The following is a 21,110-nucleotide window of genomic DNA, read 5'->3' as shown; positions in this document are numbered from 1 at the left end:
GGAAGACAGCATGATTCTCTCTCTCTAAAGCAACTGAAAGTATTGATAAGAAAACAATCAGTACCTTGTTGGAGTCTGGATTCTTGATGTAAGGTTCAGTACCACTCCCAATGTTTCCCATTAAGACCTTTTCAACTTTGGCCACCAAAACAATTTCAGAGTGAGGGTCACTCACAGAGAAGACAGCCTGTGTCCAAAGAGAGCAGTGGATAATAACTACCAAAAAAGCCACCTTGAAGACATTCACAGATGTTATTTAAAAACACGACAGCTTTAAAACATTGTTATTTGGGAAATTTCCCATCCCATATGGACTATTTATCTTTAAGAATAATCTAAAAGGCAAGGTTTTTCTGTCCCATTACAAGGAAACGAAAGCACAACCTGCTTTGGGAATTTTAACCATTCCTCTGGAAGGCCCTTTATGCGAGGTTCTTCTGATTGTCTCGGTGTACCAGTGTCAATATTGCCGTTTTCCAAGGCTGCTGGGGCCCCTGAGAGCATCTGCCGGACAGCAGGGTGGTTTAGGTCCACGTGGAAATCCGCAGAGATCTTCCTGTTATCTCTGAGGTCGTAAAGCGCCACACTCACGAAAAAGGGCTCAATCTGTGGGCAAAACAAAAACCGGATGGTTCTGCCAGTGCACCAGTCTGTACATCACCGAACTTCACAACACAATTGAACGAAAGGCAGAAAGCAAGCTTTCTATAACCCAGTGTGAAGTACACAGAATCAGTCCCTGCAGCAGAGGCCTCCAAGCCCAGGGCTCATCTCTTTTGTTTCTTGACCCTAGACACCCACCCAAGAGTTCTCTGCTTCCCCTGGACTCAAAGAAAACACCCTTTACCCCAGTCTCCAGAGTACGCTGAGAAACATTGCACTACTCCAATTTCTTTTCAGATTTCTCTTTCCTCTCTCTGTTTCTTCCCCCTCCCTTCCTTCATCGTCCCTCCCCCCCACTCCATTCTTTTGGCTTTTGGTTTTGTTCGTTTTGAGACATGCTTTCTCTGTACAGCCCTGATTGCCCTGGAACTCAGTCTGTTGACCAGGCTGTTCTCAAATTCAAAGATCCTGTCTCTGACTCCCGAGTGTTGGGACTAAAGGCATTTGCCACCAATACTGGACTAAGTGTGTAGCCCAGAATGGCCTCAGACTCGTGATCCTCCTCCTGCCTCTGTCTCCTTCATCAAATTCTACCCATGTGCACTGCTACCACAACTGGAACTTTTCGGATATTTTAAATTCACAGCTTGAAACGACAGTACAACATGTATTTCCCATTGACTTTGTGCTTCCTACATTCTACGTGGTTTTAATATGTTCATGAATGAGATACTGTAACACATAGACGAGGATCAGCCTGTGAGAGGACCTGTTGTCAGAGGAGATGGGAAGACTTCTGAAAAGAAGACAAATATCTTAGCCAAGGGTTTCAAAAATATATTACTTAGTCCCTCTGTCTTGTATTCATTTTGGAGTTCATCACATTCCTGGCTCCAGGGTCAACTTTCAGCAGCTGTGATGCTAACTTTAATTTCTCCTCATGCTGTCCACAGCCAGTTTTCATGACCCCAAGGTTACCATTTCCCCTTATCATCAATCATATTTGCAGATATGTATTCTGAGACAACCCTCACTGTCTTGCTATTCTTCAACTGTACCCCACCACTCTTATTGTCCAGTCTGAACTCTCAGTAAGATGACCACTGTGTTGGTTCCCAGTGATCACACTCTACTCCTGAGTCTTTGTACAGATGTTTTTCCCTCCCTTCCTTTCTTCTTTCCTTCTTCTTCTCTTCTACTTTCCTCCCCTTCCCTTCTTCCATTCTTTCTCTTTTTCTTCCTCTCCCATCCCCTCCCACTTCCTTTCCTCTCCCCTGCTCTTCCCTCTACTTTCCCTCCCTCCTTCCCTCCCTCCCTCCCTCCCTCCCTCTCTCCCTCCCTCCCTCCTTCCCTCCCTTCTTTCCCTTCCTCTTCCCCTTCTTTCCCTCTCCCTCCCTCCTTCCCTCCCTCCCTTCCTTCCTTCCTTCCTTCCTTCCTTCCTTCCTTCCTTCCTTCCTTCCTTCTTTCCTTCCCTTTATAGTGTTGAATGTCAAACCTATGGCCACACACGGGCCAGGTAAATGCTATACCATTCACCTAAGGCCACAACTCTGAAAAAAACAAAACAAAATGTGATACAAAATTTTAAAATGCTGCCAAAACACTACAGAAATGAAGACATATTTAAGGGATACAGAGTGGTTAACTAGAAAAGTGTCACAATCAACACAAATTAAGGGATGGGGGTGCAGGACAGTGGTGGAGTGCTGACATCTGTGTACATCTGTGTTCCTTCCTCAACAAGGCAAAAACATGGAAAAGTGAAATAGCATGAGTTAAATTAGGCAAAATAAACAAGCTTATGTACACATTGCACATACACAGATTATGTATGTATAATTAAGTATACTAGATAAATGAACGTGCATTTGATTTAGTAGCTATGCAAGTAAGTGGGGGGTTCTAAGAGATTGTCAATAATAGTTTGCTTTGGTTTGTGCTCCTAAACTGTGAGTTGGGGCTGGTCTTCTGCCAATATTCTCTGAACAAGTAAGTTACACAAAGGACTGCAGCCCAATTAGTGCTGTACATGATGTACAGACTGGTGCTGTGAGCCTTGTCAAATAGCTCCTGTCCTTTGAGATGTATCACTGTGACTAGTTTGTAGCCGGGGCACTGTTCAGTTATTTAATGATAGCAATGCCTGTCAACTTCCTCACTATTAGAGTTGGAATTCCAAATTAAAATAAAGTTCAAAGTAGTCTTTTTGAGGCCCCAGAGTCGTCTTAGTGAAGAGCTTGCTGAGAGATTATGAGGACCTGAGTTCAGATCCTTAGTACTCATATAAAAAGCTGGGCATGGCTGCAGGCCACTGTTATCCCAGTGCTGGGGAGGTAAGGACAGAAAGGTTCCGGGAGCTCATTGGCCAGCCGGTCTTGCTGAATCAGTGAGCTTCAGATGTAGTGAAAGACTCTGTCTCAAAAATTAAGGTGGAGAACAACGCCAGCTTTGACATCTGGCCTCCGTACATTACGCACTGACTCATATGGGAGTATGCACCCACACACAAACATGTATCCACTATTCTAGACACACGCGCACACACATACATTCATGCTTATTTAAAAGTAATTATCAAGTACAATTTTGATTTTAGTAATTTAATTTAGTTTGGAAAAACTCCTTGTTTGTGGTAATTGTAGTCTGCTAAGAATTGAAAGTGCAAAAATAAAGAGAGAATAGCAAGGTGCAAAAAAAAAACAAAAAAAACAAAAAAAAAAAACAAAAAAAAAAAACCACTTGGAAGGTCAAGATATAAAAAAATCATTATTTTTTCCTGAATTGTGTTTTGACGCTCATTCCCATTTGTTGAATGGAAATCCACGATTTCTGTTAATAACATGTCAGAAATTAAAGCTCCTGTGGTGATTCATTTTTTTTCCAATCTACCTTTGCAACGAAAATGCCAAACCTTACTTTTTGAATGGCTGGCTTTCAGGATGGATTTGTCTAACAAAACGCCTTCAAAGCCTGATAATTGAAGTTGTGGGCTACGGAGGCTTAGGCTGGTGAGTTCCCTCTGAGAACACAGGAACAGGAACATTTAAACATAGATACAATGAAACGGCTTAAGTAGCTTGGATTGTTGGAGTCAATTCCCACTTTCAAAGAAATGTGTCATACTATAAAACCATCATCTAGAAGTTGATATTCTGTTTGATTGACTGAAAAATTGCATGCTGTCAAAGTCTGCCTCCTCATCACAAAAGAGTCTTTCGTGGAGGCTGTAGACATTCACGTATGAAATGCAGTCGTCAGCTCTCCCGAGATGTGGAGAACTGGCCTTTGAAACACACTCATCAAAGCAAGAATGAGATTGAAGAGTGCCATAAATGAAAGAGCACTGCTGTATAAACACACAGAAGTTTCCCAAAAAACCCAGTTCCATCCAATGATTAAACTGCCACCCAAGTGAGGCCATTTTACTGATTTCAATACGATTACTAACACGTGCAATGAAATTATTTGTTAAAAGTAATTTCCTACTGTATTTTTTTAAACATGTACACCCACTGCACATTTACTTAAAAACATCTTTTAGATGCTAGAAATCAACTAAACCTCTTGGCCTAAGAGACAGGAAAGCAGCGTGCCTAAAAAGCCATTTTCAGGAGGCTGGAGGGAATGGCTCATTGACCAGTGAGTACTGGCTGCTCTTGTAGATAACTCAAGGTAAGCATACACGCATCCATAAAACATACTGATGCACACAGAATGAAATAAAATCAAACAAACATAAAAATATTCCCAAAGAGCTTACTCCGTTGAGACTTGAGCAAATTGAACCATGTAGTTTCTGAACATGACCTACATGGGAAGAGTCGCTTGTCTTTGGCAGTGGAGTCACACTGTCTCTAGGGGCTGGTGTGGCGCTTCATCAGAGGAAGAACTACTAGTGTGGCCCCGTTTATCTGTTAGGGAAGGCTGTGCTCTTTATGTATGCAGCTTTCAGGAAAGATACCCCTCAGGTGGTGAGAGTTAGAGATATTTTCTTAGCCAGGAAGACCAGTCAAATCAACCTTGGTGATCAGCGGGGAGGCTGGCATGGAGAAACAGTTATTATCACAGTCCCATGGCCCTCACATCTAAAAATAAGCCCATTTTCGTAGACTTTCGATTTCCAGAATAGATTTTTAAATTGCACTGGATGTGCTATATTAAAAAAAAACCCATAAATTTAAAATATTTATATTTTTAGTATAGATCAATGTATGAAATAATAAGGCCCATCTATTTTTATGTAGTATGATGGCTACGTGGCCTTACACTTTGGATCAAGTTTTCTTAAAATTTCCAAATGGTTTCACGAACCAAGATTTTAGGCACTTTGTTTTGTTTTACATTCAGCATGAAGGCATGGCCTGGTTCCTTCTATTATTCTTTTCTACATGGAAAGTGCACCTATCCTCCCTCATGCATATTGGCCTCTCTTCTTCATGTTGCATGGTGTCGGGGCCATCACATACACTGGGCTTGTTCTTTGTCAGCCTCTTATCTCATGTTTCTCTGGTTTGTCTCTCTTCAAACAGCAGCAAAGCCATCTTAGTCTTTTGTTGGTAGCTTTGCTGGTCATGTTTAAATGTTTCACACCGGTCCCCTTCTCTATGGGTGTGAACCATCTTAGAGGTTGTCTCCAGGTCAGTGCCTAAACTAGATTTTCAGATTTATATTTTGATTCATCGTCACCTCTTTGAACTGAATGATTGCTACATTGCACTGAGCATTTAGAGCTTCCCAGAGATTACCTATTTATCACATGACCCTTTGAAATGTTTGCCTCTTTTGCACACCTTTTATATAGGGGAGACTGAGGTAAGACACCTGAGTACATGCTGCAATTCCTAAGTTGAAAAGCGAGAGAATCTGATCCAACCTGACCATCTCAATGGATTCTCCTCATCAAATATAGAAAAATATGGATCTATCCTGTCCCTACAGTAGCAGGTATGATGCCTAAAGACAAAGGAGGTGCTAGGGACAAAGGTCTCACTGTCTCTTGTGACCCACTGTGCCCCAATTCATCAAGTTAGTTTCACTCACAAGGGAGGCATGGGTGGGACTGGATAGGGCCAAGCAAGTGAACAATGCCACTCCTGCCTTCTAAGAGACATATGGCTTGTGTGTCAAGAGCATGAAAGTCAAGTTTCTTTTCTGGGATGGAAGTCAGCAATTGAGATGTAATAGACATTACAACAGGATGCATTGAAAGAGAATGAAATAAAACACACTGAAAGATTGACTGCCATTCTTTTCAATGATAGGATAATGACAGTGACCTATTTTCTTCTCTGCAGCTCCAACATTTAACTTTCTTTTCTCACACATACATTGGCAATCAGTCTCGAATTGCCCACTATTATGTTTCTACTAAGAGGAGATTTTCTAGAGAGTTCTATCAGTCGGCAAAGAAATTCTATGTGGGTTTGGCATACTGTGCATTAGGTGTTTGCAAATACAGTGCAGTGCCATCATGATACCTGCCATTGTTTGTGACACCCATATTTTTTATTTAATGTTTCTTCAAGATTTCTATACTTGCTTTATCATTTAATCTTATTCTAAGCAGGAATATTATGAAATCTTAGGGTGGGTTTGTTAGCAGGTTTTCCTCCAAATAACAGCAAAACCCAAATGTCAGTTTAAAAGCCACCTTGAGTCAGGCATGGTGGTGTGCACCTGTCATCCCTAACACTTGGGGAGGATCACAGGTTCTAGGCTAGCCAGAACTATTTAGTAATACTCTACCTCATAAAACCAAAGGCCAGAGCTCGTGGGGAAAGCACTTGGATAGCACTTGTTAAGGCCCCAAATCCTAGCTTCAGCACTACAATAAATGAGTGAATGTCCCCTTCAATGTCACCAAACATACAAACAATCTTGTAGGAAATCGCTGTGCTGACTGTGTACAAAGGACTTCAGAACGCTGGCCCTTTGTTGCATCTTAAAGTTAAAAGGAAACTTTTATAGCAGTGTATAAAGGACTCTTCTCAGAATTTGTGCTCCTTTGCCATATGAGAAGTGCCTGCAAACAGACTCTCTGACTACTAGATGCTAGACCCCGGCATTAGCAGGGGTAGAAAAGTTTGGGCTAGGATAGAATGATGTAGGCCTGCTGGTTACGACAGAATGAGAGAGGAACTTACATTGGTTACAGGATCATATTCATTCTCTGTAACACATCCCTGAAGATTTAAGTTGAGAGCTCTACAGATGACCATGATCCTTTTGGCAGCTTTCTCTTCAAAGGGTTTGATCATGAACTCATTTTCAAAAATGTCCCTTTTTTGCAGCTTCAGGGTCTAAAAAAAATAAAAAAGTTATCAAAAGTCTTCATTAGCCAATACGAATCATGGAAAAAAGAACTTTTTACATTAGAATCCACGGTTATGTAGGTCAAGTTCATCTCTGCTCAGAATATTGACTTACATCAATATCCGGGTCCAGGGAAAATAGATTGAGTCTGTCCATGTTTCGTGTTGTTTTGACAGTGTCTTCGGTTTCTGTGAGGTACTGTGGAGAAACCCATGTTAGTCCCTAGTGTCTAGACTTCCCCAGGTAGCCCCAGAAATACCCCAAATTGCCAAGAAACAGCCCCTTAGTTTTATTACACTATTAAGTCATCCATCAACAGAGGGCAAACCTTATAAAAGCATTTTAGATTACTGAAAAACTTGAGATTAGTTCTTAGTCTAAATCTTAAAGGAAAGGAGTGCCATCTTTCCCATGAAATCAGTGAGTAACTCAAATGTGTGGGAAAATACATTTTCAACTTCATTACTTTTGCAAAGTCTGGATGCAGGCTGTTCTCTGAAGAATCTGTTTCCTCCAGCGCACATTCACACGTCACGGAATTATCCAGTGGATCTTGAAAAGACAGAAAAACCACAGGTTATATAATAATATGAGGCATAAATTTCCCTCATGTACAGTAGTGGATTAAATTCGTGAGCTCAGAGGGAGATTGATGGGCCTAAGCCCTCCTCTTGTCCTCTCGACAATATACCAGACTGTTAAGCAATCAGGGGTTGGAAATGAAACTTCCCAATAGTCATGTGAGGATCCTTGCCATCCTAGCACTCTCTATCACTAAGCTCTTTGGATCCTAAAGATGCTAAGGTGTATAGGTTTCTTGACTTCTTTCAACAACACTCGATAAAATTTTCACAAATATATAAATATTTTAATATTTTTCTAACTTTTACCTTCAGGTTTTTTTTTTCTTAGAGCCCATCTTTTATCTGGAACTAATTAAAGTCTGTAGAACACTGTAAACATGTACACTCTATTTGACAGTTACTAAGTAATAAGTTAATGTAAACACTGGCTATAGCCTACGGCGGCCGTGGAAAACCCAGCGATAACTTTCTTCCTCATTATCTGTGACTTCTTGCATGTAGAACTCAGTAATGGCTGTACTTTGGTTTCTAATTCACAGTTGTCTTGAATATCTTGAAATGGCTTCCTGTGAGGAACACTGACTGAGTCTGTGGAGGAGATGCTCCCAACTACATAGCGAAGATTTGACTGCTACACTGTCAGCTTCTTCTGTTTTCTTTTTTACTTCTCCTTGACTATAATGTGTAGAATCTTATGAGGGAACTAGACTGGAAAAAAGAAAAATATTGTAAGTGTGTGTTTGTGTATGTACATGTTCATGTGTGCCTACACATGAATATGTGTGTAGGGGGTTGGTCTGCTGCTGCTTGTATTCAAATGCTAAATTCTGTACCCCAAGATTTGGTTGCTTCAAGACAAGCAAATCCTCACACACACCAGCTTTTGTTGTGTAAACCCTGACCCCTCCCCAAGTTATCCCTGATTGGTAATAAAGATGCCTATAGCCTGTAGCTGGGCAGAAGAGACATAGGTGGGGCTTTGGGTCTGGGCTCGGGGTCTCAGGCAGGAATTACTAGAAGAATGAGGAAGGAAAGGAGAAGAAAGAAGTTGCCATCATGTAGGTGGATCATGAGTGCTGGCCCTGAGGGCTGTCCTGTCAGATAGGAGCAGCCCAGGTAGAACATGGCAAATGGTATCTAAGGGTTACTGACAGGGAAGCAGACCAAACAGTCTAAAGGGTAGATATCTGCCCAGCTCCAGTGCTTTTAAGCTTATTATAAATATAAAGGTTTTGTGTCTTTTATTTAAGAAGTATATGGTCTAAGTGGGGTAATCCCTCCCCAAATAATAGTTACAACATGTATAAGCCAGAGGACAATGTCCATTGTCTTCTTCAGTTTCTCCCATCTTATATTTTTATTGATCAGTTTTTTAATTGGCCAATTTCAGACATGCATGTAATGTGTTCTGATTATCCTCACCTACTCTATCTCCTGTCCAATTGCTACCACACACCATGCTCAGTCCCTTCCTCGGATTCCTGAGGTTTGCTTTTGTCACCCGTTTAGTTTCTTTAGAAAAGACCTGTATGACTGTTAAACTAGAAGAATCCATTGGTGACTTCCCACCTTATGTCATGAGACAGGTTCTCTCACTGAAGCCAGAGATCACTGATAAGGATAGACTAGCTGTCCAGAAAACTCCAGGGATGGTCCTTTCTCTGCCTCCCTAGTATCAGGTTTGTAAGTATACACGGTTGTAACCAGATTTTTACATGGGTGCTAAGATCTGAACTCAGATCATCATGCTTGCCTGCCAAGCACTTTAGTGACTGAATCAATCTTCCAGGTTTATTTATTTTCTTACGAAAACAATGTGCCACGTGATGTTAGAACTTTCACATATCAGCTGACCTCAAGACTGTTTAAAAAAAAAAAAAAAAACAAACAAACCACGAATACAAGATGCCTTGTAGCTAAGAGGAAATAAAGCATGTTTGTTCTTACAATATATTGCACTTATTAAATGTAACTTAAAGCCCAAATTCAAAATGTACCTCTATAAAATCTTTCCATCAGAAATGTGTATAAATTTTGAGTTACTGGGATTTGAGATCCAGCTCTGTTTGTTGGATGATGGTCTCCAGTCCCTTCCAGTCAATTCAAAACTGTACCATTGTGTAGCAATTGTAGTGACCCAGTAAAAGTAAAGCTCTGGGGTCAGTTTCTTGGAGCAGGTAGCTCAAGAATGTCTGAGTCCAGCCTGACAGTTCCCATGGCTACTAACTGTCCAAGTGAACTAAACACTTAACCAAAGCAGGGAGATGGTTCCCCGGGCTCCTACCTAGTCCCAGCTCAGCAAGTTCTGCACTCTTCCTTCCCTGGAGTGGGCCCTCAGGACTGATCTGCAGGATGCGGTTAAGTGTGTGGATCCACTCATCCATATCTGACTCTGTTTCAGCTGCCAGCACGAAGTAGGTCAGGTCGTTCATCTTCAGTTCGAAGGCATATTTCCTCAGCCTGTTATTCTGTGGTATAACGAGAAAGAACCAAACAGTAAGCCGTGAGACAGAGAGACATCGATGAGGTCTTTGGATTCCAGCGTTTCCATCCAGGCAGGTGACAAAAACAAAGCCTTACAAGACACAAAAGAGCTTAAGAGGAGTTCAATCATTTGGATTATTATTATTTTTTTTTAGAACTTTTTTGGACTGAAAATATCTTATATCCGTTTTTTGTCGATTGGATGGCATTTTGGCTCAAAGGTTTTCATCTTAGGCCCAAGTGTGAGTATAGTGGAGCCTTCTTCAGATTACTGCTTTGAGACCTTCCACATTCATTTTGTCTCCTAAATTCTATTGCTATTCATACTAGCAAGTCTACTGACCCCGCCATCACACCCTGGAAACAGCATCTGCCATAGCGCTAATAAGCGGCACCATGTCTTCATACACTAGGGACATTTCTTACTTTGCACCTTACTTTATCTTTTTAGCATTGTTGGCATGTCAGCCATTACTTTATTAAAATAAATTTAAATAAAAATAAATTATTAAAATAGATAAAATCAAATAAATTAAATTAAAATACCCCTGATTCCCTGGACCCTCACTATACCTGACTTCCTTTCCATCTAACCGTCTCTGCATATTTCCATACTCCCGATGGCCATTCCCTCTTGCCCTTTCTCCAAACAAAACTCCTGGCTCTGCTTAAATCCTTTTCACTTTCACTTAATCTAAAGGCTCCCAAGACCATCCATTCACATGCCAAACTCCTTGCTCTTCTTTAATTTGACACCTCGACATTGTATTTGTTGTCCAACCAAGGAGGCCTTGCTGTAGTCCCGTGTTGCTCATGTAATACCATTCTTGCTGAAATGAACCCCACCCCAAGCGTGTTCACCAAACACAGTGAGCATTTACTCCCCAGGTGCCGACATGATCAATATTCTCTCTCTGAATCTTCATTGACAACATTATTCAGCTTCCAAACTTAGAATATGGAAACAAAGGTTCTTGAACTCTGGAGTATGTAAAATAAATTGGACGTATACACTTCATTCTTCTTAAAAAATTTCCTTGACAAACATATATATCCTTTAAACATACTTTTGTGAGGGTTTGCATAGTTTTGCTTGTAACAGTTCACACACGGGTCAAAACCAGTCACAGTTTACAAAGGGAGCAGAGTAAGCTAACTCTTAAAGTTGATATTTTAGTGGGGAAATTGTGAAGGCATATGTAGATTGAAAGAATGGGGGAAACAAACAGTGGGAAAATTGAATATTTTGTGGTGAATAGAGTTAAGATATAGGCTGATTTGCATTTTGAACAGTCAAGGAAGTCCACCCTCAGGAGGTAGTGTATACATTGAAATCTGTGAAAGGAAGGATATGCGGGAGGGGAGGAAGGGGCACACACACAGGAGCAGGTGTGAGTTTTATATATTCTAACCACAGATTAGAAATGTAAATTCAAAATGGAACTTGTCCCGAGTAATGGCATAGGATTATAACCACAGCAAAAAGCCACAGGGAAAAGGGTCCTGTTTCACTTCCATATCTGGGATCCTACTGACACCTGTTTAGCTGGGCTTAGTGACCCCTGTCACTACCACACATTTAAGAGTTTTCATGATACAGGGAGTCACAGTTTTCTCTCGTATGTGTATGAGAAAACTTACAGTGTGGTAACACGTAAGCCTTGAGACAATAAAAACTTCAGAAGTGAAGGAAAAGGAAAGACTGGTAATAAAGCTTAGAAATAAAAAACATGTAAAAATGTAAAACGGGTAAGACATGAGCCTATGCTATTTTGCCAAGTCTTCCCAGGAGCTCATTGCTCCTCCCTCTGTAGCACGGGCGATCTTTTTGGTCTCTGTGCTTGCAGAATGGAGGAGATAAATGTTAAACAGCTAGCCCTGGACATATAAAACTGGAAGATAAACACACTTAAACATTGTATAAATGCGTTGAAAAAGAGATACTAGATTCTGTAAGGGCACAGAATAGAATTATTTGGATAAAACAAAGTAAGAGTGAAGACTTGCATTTGATAGCAATTCTAACAGGGTAGCAGCCCAAATAGAGAGTAAGCAGCCATACACGTAGTATCCAGAGATCTTAGGAACGCAAAGCTCTAGATGCTCCACGTGGGAGAGACGGGCAGATTCCCTCCATCCACCCTGACAAAGCCTCCTGGTACACTGTGGTGCAGGAAGGTCTCTCAGACTGCCTGAGACACCTGAAACAGGGCCCTGCCAGCAAAGACAATGGGGCTGAAAGAGGTTTCCTATTGCTTCACATGACAAGAAGAATTAAAAACGGACACTCAAGGAAGAAGTAGGGGTGTACTGAGTGTGGGCCATAACTTCTGATTGGATGTTGTCAAAATCAAAGAATAGCACAATGCAAACAAATCTTAGTGCTATTTGGAAATTCAATACTGTGGAATCTGTTGTCTCACCCGAGGCTGGAAAGAGCATGGGCTAGCTGGAAAACTCTCTCAGATCCTCCTCTGGGTCACAATTAAAAGTGGATCCACTGCAATTTGCTTTGAGATCCAGCTTTAGAAGTAAGACTTGACTTTCTAAATTGCATTTTGTACTTCAGATGGATTGACTATGGTTGCCAATGTTTTAATAATTCAAAAGAGTTATTAAAATACATATATTAAAAAAAAACTCAGCAAAGTGTAACAAGCTATTGTTTCTCAAATGGGATGTGTATACGGGAAATGGGCACCGTGTTTGCGATTCTGAGAGAGACAGAGCTGCTTGCAGTGTCCATCAGTTTATGGCAGAGTTGGTGGCAATGCTGAGGTTGATGCAGGGGTTCGATGCTGGGGTGATGCTCGGGTGATGCTGGGGTGATGCTGGGGTGATGTCTACATTGGGAGCACTTTCTCGTGCTCTTTCTGTAATGCCAAAGACAACCACGGGTAGAACAACCAAAAAGAAAAGACAAACATGGAAAATCAGTAACATACTTGAATAATTCCAACAGGCAATTGTCATTGGAATAGTAATGAAGAGGTAATGACAATTTTTACGCTTCCAATTTTCCCCCCTTTCTTGAAATCAATGTCCTGTCACTGACATAAAGCTAGTACTACCCAGAGACATAACCAATAGGAAAGGCGGCAGTTCTATGTCTCTATACGATGCGTATGGAATGGTGGCTGCCATTGTACAGCAGGTCTTCTAGTCACCTGGAAACATCCCAATTATATAGATTGTAAGGAAAGTACAAATGCCAACAGAAGGCTCGGTAGTAAAGAGGGAAATTACCCAAACCAAGTGCCGCATTCTGCCTATTATACTACTCGGATTGTTTATAGATTTTTACAAGGACCAAATGAGAATGATCTAACACGTGACATCCCACCCAGGCTTGTGATGCTAGTGGCTTTCATCTTTTTTACTTTTTTAAAAAGGTTTATCCATTCATTCAAGAAGCAAAATTTATCAAGTGTCAATCACACAGCATTAGCAAATAGTCACCCAAAGTGCTTTCCCTTGTTAACTATGTGTCCTGCTTCAGGCTTTCCTACTAAGCTTCGTGTGTGTGTGTGCGCGTGTGCATGTGTGTGTGTTATGCATATGTCTGTGTGTGAACGAGTCCATGTGTATTTATGTGCATGTGTGTAGAGACCAGAGCTCAATGTTGATGTCTTCAATAGCTCTCCATCTTACTTTTTGAGTTAAAGTCTCTCATTGAATCTGCAAATTAGCCACTCAGCTAGGACAGCTGGTCAATGAGCTCCAAATATCTGCCTACTTTTACGTTGAAGACTCAGGATCAGAGACGTATACTGCAGCACCCAACTTTTACATGGGTTTCTAGGCATCTTACCTTTGGACCTCGTATTTTTCTGCAATCATTGACTAAGTTATCTCCTCAAACTCTTAAACTTATATTCTAATAAGGTGTCGATAAATTAAAGGCAGAAATGTGTGATGATAATATAATGTGAATACTATAATATCATTGCTACAATAGAATGAGGCATTGTTCAGTGATAAATGTACTCTCACTGCAATGATAAAACTTAATGTTTGAGATTGTTACTCATGTCATTTATCTATCTATCTATCTATCTATCTATCTATCTATCTATCTATCTTCCACTTCTTTTTTGGTGTATTCTCTCCACAGGCTAGAAATTCTTTCAAGAAAGGAACCACACCTTTTCCTATATCTGGCTTTTTCAATGAACTGTGCATACATATGCATATAGTTACTAAGATGAATCCTATGTCTAAGTCTGGCTGCCTTAAACTGCTCATGTCCTTGTGAGTTTCTTTGTCCATGTGTCTTCTCTCAGTTGCTATCTGTGTCTATGGATATGCTAATTTTGTATGTGGTAAATACAACACTCCCATGGACCACTTTCTGAATCTTGGAAATTCCTCTACCCCATATCTAATTTTGCCACTTATTAGTTCTGTGACTTGGGAAAGACATATTTTCTCTTGGTTTTATTTTGATAAACAGGACAATAGTAATATGTATCCCATCAAGTATATTAATATATTAAATGGATAACTACCTTTCTGGTTGTTACTATAAAGGGAAATAAAAATCTTCAGAGCCATAAATTGTTAATGGGTAATGTGGGGGCCATATATAGCTTCTAAATTCATTTTATTTCAAAATTACACTCCTCCCATGTGACTGTTTTTAGTTGAGCATGCACACACTACTTTTCTACTGTTTAAGGCACTCCTGCATCTCACACTCAGCCTCAGTTCACTCATGAAGTGTGATGTCTAACCTGCAGAAATTATCTTAATCTCTAGCCTTTTACTAAACACATGTAGTCATTATTTTTTAAAAAAATTCATATCCATGTAGTGGCTAGGATGAGTCAGATCTGTGAGTGTCACCTGTGGGTATCACTCCACCATCATCTTGAGCCATTGTGACATGCTTTCAGCCACTAGCACTGTTGAGATGGGACCTTAGACGTATGGGGTTCCTGAGCCATTTTCTTCAATGCTGGCAAGACCCAAAATGTAGACATAAATGAATGGCTAGATGGTGAAGCAAATGAGTGAATGAACGAAGAAAGCCTGAAGAACCAAGATTGGATAATGCAAACATAAATATTCCTTAGTCCTTGGATAAAAGTGAGGCAGCAATCTGTTCTAGATTGGCCTATAATGAAGATATAATACTGTTTATTGATAATCTAAAAAAAAAAAAAAAAGGATGGTTAGAATTTTATTTACTAGCATGACTCAAGAACCTGCAAATCACAAACACCAATTTGCTATTCCTGAGAAAGAATTGACATTTCCCTCTCCTTGAAGTCACCCTTGTAGTGTATGTTTTATAATTCCAATAATTTTTTTGTGGGAACAATAATGGTATAGATTGAGTACAAATGAGGCAAGCTAAAATGCTATATTCATTGAAGGACTGTCATAAAGTTGAACTCCCAAAAGATCTTAGAAGTTAGGTAGTACTTACTGAGGCAAAGATTTTATTCTTTTTCTTTCTTTTTCTTCAAGAGAATCTGGCAACGATCCCTGACAAAACAGATCTGACTCAGTCTAGTTATTCATTTGTTCTATGCTTTTGTACACCTGTGATTCATGCTCAGGCACAAAATGTCCCCAGGAGCTTACTGGAGTGATGGGTAAAATTTGCATGATCTCTTTTGAAATTTCCTTCCCAGGTGTAAAAAGGTGTAAGTCAGGGAGAGCTGTGATGTAAGAACTGGGGCTACCAGAAGGTGACAATGTCCCTGATGTGTGTCACCCCAAAGAGACTGACCTCAAAGAACTGGAGACCCCTGTTTCTATAAAGGAAGAAGATACTGTGAACGGTCTTGATTAAGTTCAGGGATCTACTGATGAACTCTTTAAAAGGCACATATGTAAAATCCACCTTGCAGAATCCTAAAGATCCAGATACCCTGTAGATTCTATGCTGTGACTCAAGAAGAAGATCTCAGAAAGGTGACGTGTGAAGATTAGATTTGAGATGTTCTATGTAAGAGTTATCATTCTTCTGCATGCCCAGAACCTGCCAGAGTATCTGACCTTGACTTTAGAAGGGAAGTGTTCCCCATGCTTCATTCCAAGCATAATATAATCACTAAATAAAGCGCTGAATGAATTAATGAGTTCGTGACTAAAAAATATGGATTAACTAACATATTTAGGAATCAGTTTGAGAAATGCAAATCACATTTTACTAGAGGGCTTTTCTGCAGTAGGGTGTCCTTCTTCCCATGTTGTGAACTATAATGGGGGCAGTGAAGCAGGGTGCAGACACACAATCACCTAGGTCTTTTTGAAGTCTTTGCACATTTATTGCAGTTTTATGTATGAGAATCCTGAGGTTAGAAGCTGAGTGACAATCTCAGGGGCTTAGGTTGTAAACAGCAAAACTAGGATCTGAAGGCTGACCAGAACTGACCCTAAGCTTCTGCTTGCTCTGTCAGGTTCTTCCTAAGACAATGCTTTAAAAGGGAGTGAAATAAAACCTAAGTTCGAGATGATAAAGACCAGTGTTCAGAATAGACAGATCAGAACATACAGTGGTGTGTCGAAATGGCATTCAATATAAATTTCACCCCTGTGAGCTTAATACATAAAAAAAGAATATGATGGAACTTATTTTAGAAATAATGACCCACTTACTAGAGAAAACAAAAGGAAAAACTTTACAAATTTCAGCTCAGCATAATTATAAAATGTAATCAATGATATCCAAAGTATTGTTAAAGATTTGCTATGGATTTTAAGGCCGAAGAGTCTCCTTTGAGCAGCCACCAACAGACAACCATATCCTTTCTCCATTAGGATCCTCATTGCCCTTTCCATATGGAAAGCTGGCTTCTGCATTAAAATGCAATTAGCTTTCCCTTCTAGCAGGGTACTGAGCAATACTTAATTAATTCTTAAAGTTCAGCCTTATTACTTTCTGGAGGAGTTCCAGACTTTAACAGATGAAGTGTCCAGAAACAGCATAGGCCTGAGAGGCTGCAGACAACACTATTTTGCATCCTCTGTAATGGTTCAGGATGGAAACTCAGCTATGACATTACAGGCTCTGTAAAGATCTGGGGTGTGCTTAATACAAAAAGTATATCTCTACGGTCCAGAGTCTTACTGTAAAATTTGAGGAGTGATTGCTACAATATTTAATTGCTTCAACTTTTAAGAAAAAAAAAAAAACAACAACAGATTTTTTTTATGAATTTATTTTTTTAAAAAAGAAAGGACATCCAATGTCCATGGACCAGGAGACAACTACAGAATTATTCTCCTTCCACTTATCATGTGAAATACTAAGGACAATAATTTGAAGATCAAGAGCTTCTAGAACATTCTTGTCTGTAAACTCTTGACAGTCGAAGGAATCTGTGACTTTAAAGAAAATCTCCACTTCAAAGACAGATGACGTGTGTGTATATGTGGAATTTATTACTTGGTAATAAAGCGAATATGGTTTATAAAGTATATGCATCAAATATGTGACTGACATATTTCCCTCATGAATTTCATTAGTTCGTTGGATTTTTAGGCTGTAGACTGGATAAGGGTCATTTTCTTCTTGTGCCTGAAGAAATAGCTCAGTCTTGCTTTATACCTCAGGACTCTGCGATTACCGCTCCCACGCATCCTTCCTGCAGAGATCTTTTAGTTTTTTTCATTTTAATTATTTTTGTATTCTTTTAAAAATGTCTCTTTTCAAATATCAATATTTCTTTCCAATATCAGGATACATACATTTCATCTATCTGTCTACCTCTTTTTGTTTTTCAGTGAAAAACAACAACAAAACCAATTGATTCCACTGCTCCTTTGTTTCTTTGCTTATTTCTTGGTTCTTTTTCTTTATGGAAAGTAAGTTTTGTGGAAGTATGGATCTAGACTGTTCAGCAAGTTCCCGGAGTCTAGAACAGCTCTTGACTTACACAGATACAGTTTACATGTTTGCTACATGAGTCCTGCAACAAAAATACAGCCATCACGGGGAAGATGATTTTCACTCACCTGCACCACACCCGTGCAGGAATCCAAAAAGATGCAGCCCTTGGGCTCTTTGGATATCTTCTCATCTTTGTAAAAGTTCATAATGTAGGAGTTATCAGGCAACTGAGTCAGCTGGAAGTAGCGTTTTTTAAACGACTAAAGAGAAGATAAAAGGAGAGAGTTTGAATTCTGTTACACTGCTACTCAAGAAAATGACAAGGCTTCAGATTAATTTCATCAGCAGGGCACTGCACTTAGAGCAGAGGCTCTGGTAAATAAAATAATGTAGAAAACATAAACTTCATGCAAATGGCTTGTCTCCATGCTGTGCCTCAAGAAGGGATGTGCAGAAAGGTGACTGATCTGGGATCAGTTTTGAGGTGTCCTTACCCGAACAGTGACAGTATTGTTCACAGTGCTGTTAAAATTCCCCTTGTAAAGCCAGCCAGACTTGAACACACCAGTACCTCCAGCTCCCCCACCGCCCTTGGATGATGAGTGGGATGTGGTATCCTGAAACAAAAGCCATCATTAGCAAGGCAGCCAAGCCTGGTGGAGCCCAGATCTTAGACACTGCATTTAAAAGCAAGACTTCTAGTCCTCTTTGACTCATCCATAATAATCATGTTCGGTGTCAAAACAAACATGAATCATTTTGCCTAAAAGCCCCAACACAACCAGCTCCTGCTGTTCACCAGAAAGAGATTGCAAAGGAGCCAGTGCAGGCAGGAACTAATTGCCCTTATGTTTGAAACCTGTTCCTTGCAACAATCACTTACTTCATCCTTGTCAGCGTCTTCATGGTCAACCTCAAAGGAATGTGACGGAAGTTTCTCTGGCTTGTGTTCTGCTCTGATATTTGAAAAAGAAGAGAAAAAAATATGTCGAGTTTGTTATTTGATATCTTGCTTTTGTTTTCTGCTGTTTCCAAGATCACGATGACTCCATTAACATTGTTTCAGTTTCTGTAAGCTTTGCAACCTTAAAATCTATCGGTTCTTTCTCTGGAAAGTGTTACCTTTCCCTTTAAGACATTGTATCTTATCTCTACTAAGTGCATATTTTAAATTGAGGAGTTACAAATTGATGTAGATTTGTACATATCTTTTTGTGTTGAATGAGAGCAAAGAGGAAGGACGTAAATCTGAGTGTTTCCTCTCCTCCTCTGCAATCGGAAGCAGGATATTAAGCAATGACAATTTTGTGAGCTTTATTTTGGGTCACCTGTATGTGACACAGTCAATGTTTCTGCATGGTTGGACAGCAGCCTCAGGCATGAAAGGACTTGATTTCCCAGAAGCAGCCTATATTTTGGCTCTCACGTTGCATCATGCCCCTGTGGTAGCCCCTCAGAAGCCCACTCAAATGGAGTAGCGGTGGCTGCATGTGCTGTGTGCACCCTTTGGCATCACAGAAATTTCAGATTCGGCTGTGGCATGATCAGACATCCCAGGGGAGCAAGCAAGCCCACATGGCTTTATATGTACAGAATAAAATAAGTCTGAAGTAAGTTTTCCTTGGCTCAAGCCTGTCTCAAAATGAATGGCTGGCAGAAGCCAGACTCTCCACTCAAAGTTTAAGCTTTCCTTGATTGTCAGCCCTTTGCCACCTATTAAGGCATAAAATCTCCCATGTGCAGACTTCCCCTTTAATGTTTTAAGATGACATACCACATAGAATCTGAGTCAGACTACGAGAAAAGAAGACCAGAGGTGAATTTGTTAAACCCATCACAGATTTCTTCCTGCGCTAACAATGTTCTGAAGAGAAAGGGAGAGGGCTAAAGGCTCCTTACACTCCAGTTCCCCCTGAGCATTCTCACAGGATAGTACCTAATGGATGGAAAGTGCTTTTAGTTTCCCTCTGAAGGACAGCACAGTGCCTACTTCCCTGTGCACCACTGGAAGCTGTAGCACAGAAGGCAATCCCATTCATTGCTATGTTGGGCCTAACACAAGGTCTAATCTCCATTTCACCTCCACCCTTCAGTCATGTACACAGGTGGAGGGCGTGAACAGGCCCTAGAGAGATTTACATACCTGAAGGCCAGAGGTGGAGCCGATTAAACATTCCTCCCCAGCCCCTCCCCCCTTTTCCCCTCCCCTTTTAACTCAAGTCGATCCTGGGTTTTGGGGGGTATGCATCCAGATCCGTCCACAATTCGCCATGTGAATAAACCAGTTTTGGAAACCCAAGGGCTTCCTCGTGTGTTGGGGTTGTGCCGCTATGAGAAACCGTGAGGAGCCAGGGAGAGACTTTTAGTTAATGAACAGCCGGGCCCAACTTCCAGCTGGAGAAACCCAGAGCGTTCCCAGCCGACTACCCACAGCATGGCAGGAGGAACTGCGGGATCCCCAAGCCTTTTTTTTTCCCCACATCTGGCGCCTCAAACGTGGGGCCTTGGAAGCCACACAACCACGCAGCTACTGATACCGCGGGAAGGGTAAGCCCCGAACTCTTGAAACAAGAAATCTGTTTTTTCCTCCTGTGTTTCAGTCGGAAGCCATCGCGCGGATTTAAGTAAGCCAAGGGAGCCTTTGCTACCTCCTGGCCAGGGCCACTCTCTGGTGCTAGTTCAAAGCTTCCCTGGCCTCTGCTTAAATCCCGATAGCCCGCAACGGGCGTTGGCAAAGACTCTATCTAGACTCTCTCTAAAACAAAAAGAAATCTGGTGACGCAGCAGCCATTTAAAAGCCATAAGGGCGGCTGCCAGTTCTTAAATCTGCGGGAAGGCTTGGCGCTCTTGGACCATTGTGGAATCCCCCAAAGCCAATAGGCCAAGGGAACGTTCCCATTGGACAAGGCGTTTCTCCTCTTTTCTATCATGGGAAACTCCACCTCACGTAAATGTTCACCCCAAGCCAGGCAAATATATTCTTTACTAAAGACCCACGGGATAAAAATAGGCAAAAGGCAAGCCTCCTTGTTTTGGGAGGAAGTCCTTCAGATAGCACCATGCATGGCAGAGGATAATATTTACAGTCCAGACTCTTGGAGCAAAGTAGCTTCCCTTATCAAAAACAGAGATAAAAAACCCCCTTGTGAGTTTTTGCCAATCTTAGCTGCAATTCGGCAATGTATAAGACCATCAAAAATAGGACAGACTGAGAACAACACAGCTACTGGGGCCCCTCAGTTAAATGAACCCAAAAACCAAGGTCCCAAAAGTCACCTGGTTTC

At 40.8% G+C, this 21,110-nt stretch overlaps 1 protein-coding gene across 12 annotated transcripts in view; it reads right to left on the bottom strand.

Annotated features, from left to right (window-relative positions):
- Nucleotides 1-21,110, bottom strand: part of Dock10 (dedicator of cytokinesis 10) — a 258,512-nt gene that overhangs the window by 84,828 nt on the left and 152,574 nt on the right. For all 12 annotated transcript variants that reach the window (XM_076914939.1, XM_076914938.1, XM_076914934.1 and 9 more), the window contains exons 5-13: nucleotides 18,710-18,782; nucleotides 18,321-18,443; nucleotides 17,952-18,086; nucleotides 9,784-9,967; nucleotides 7,382-7,467; nucleotides 7,030-7,113; nucleotides 6,747-6,902; nucleotides 385-606; nucleotides 65-187 (exon numbers count right to left, since the gene is read on the bottom strand). In XM_076914939.1, the coding sequence (XP_076771054.1) occupies nucleotides 65-187; nucleotides 385-606; nucleotides 6,747-6,902; nucleotides 7,030-7,113; nucleotides 7,382-7,467; nucleotides 9,784-9,967; nucleotides 17,952-18,086; nucleotides 18,321-18,443; nucleotides 18,710-18,782 (1,186 nt within the window). The remainder of the gene's footprint in view (nucleotides 1-64; nucleotides 188-384; nucleotides 607-6,746; nucleotides 6,903-7,029; nucleotides 7,114-7,381; nucleotides 7,468-9,783; nucleotides 9,968-17,951; nucleotides 18,087-18,320; nucleotides 18,444-18,709; nucleotides 18,783-21,110) is intronic.

This window comes from Arvicanthis niloticus, chromosome 17, assembly GCF_011762505.2.
Source record: "Arvicanthis niloticus isolate mArvNil1 chromosome 17, mArvNil1.pat.X, whole genome shotgun sequence".
NCBI classification, from domain to species: Eukaryota; Metazoa; Chordata; class Mammalia; order Rodentia; family Muridae; genus Arvicanthis; species Arvicanthis niloticus.
This window is presented reverse-complemented; position numbering and strand designations above follow the sequence as displayed.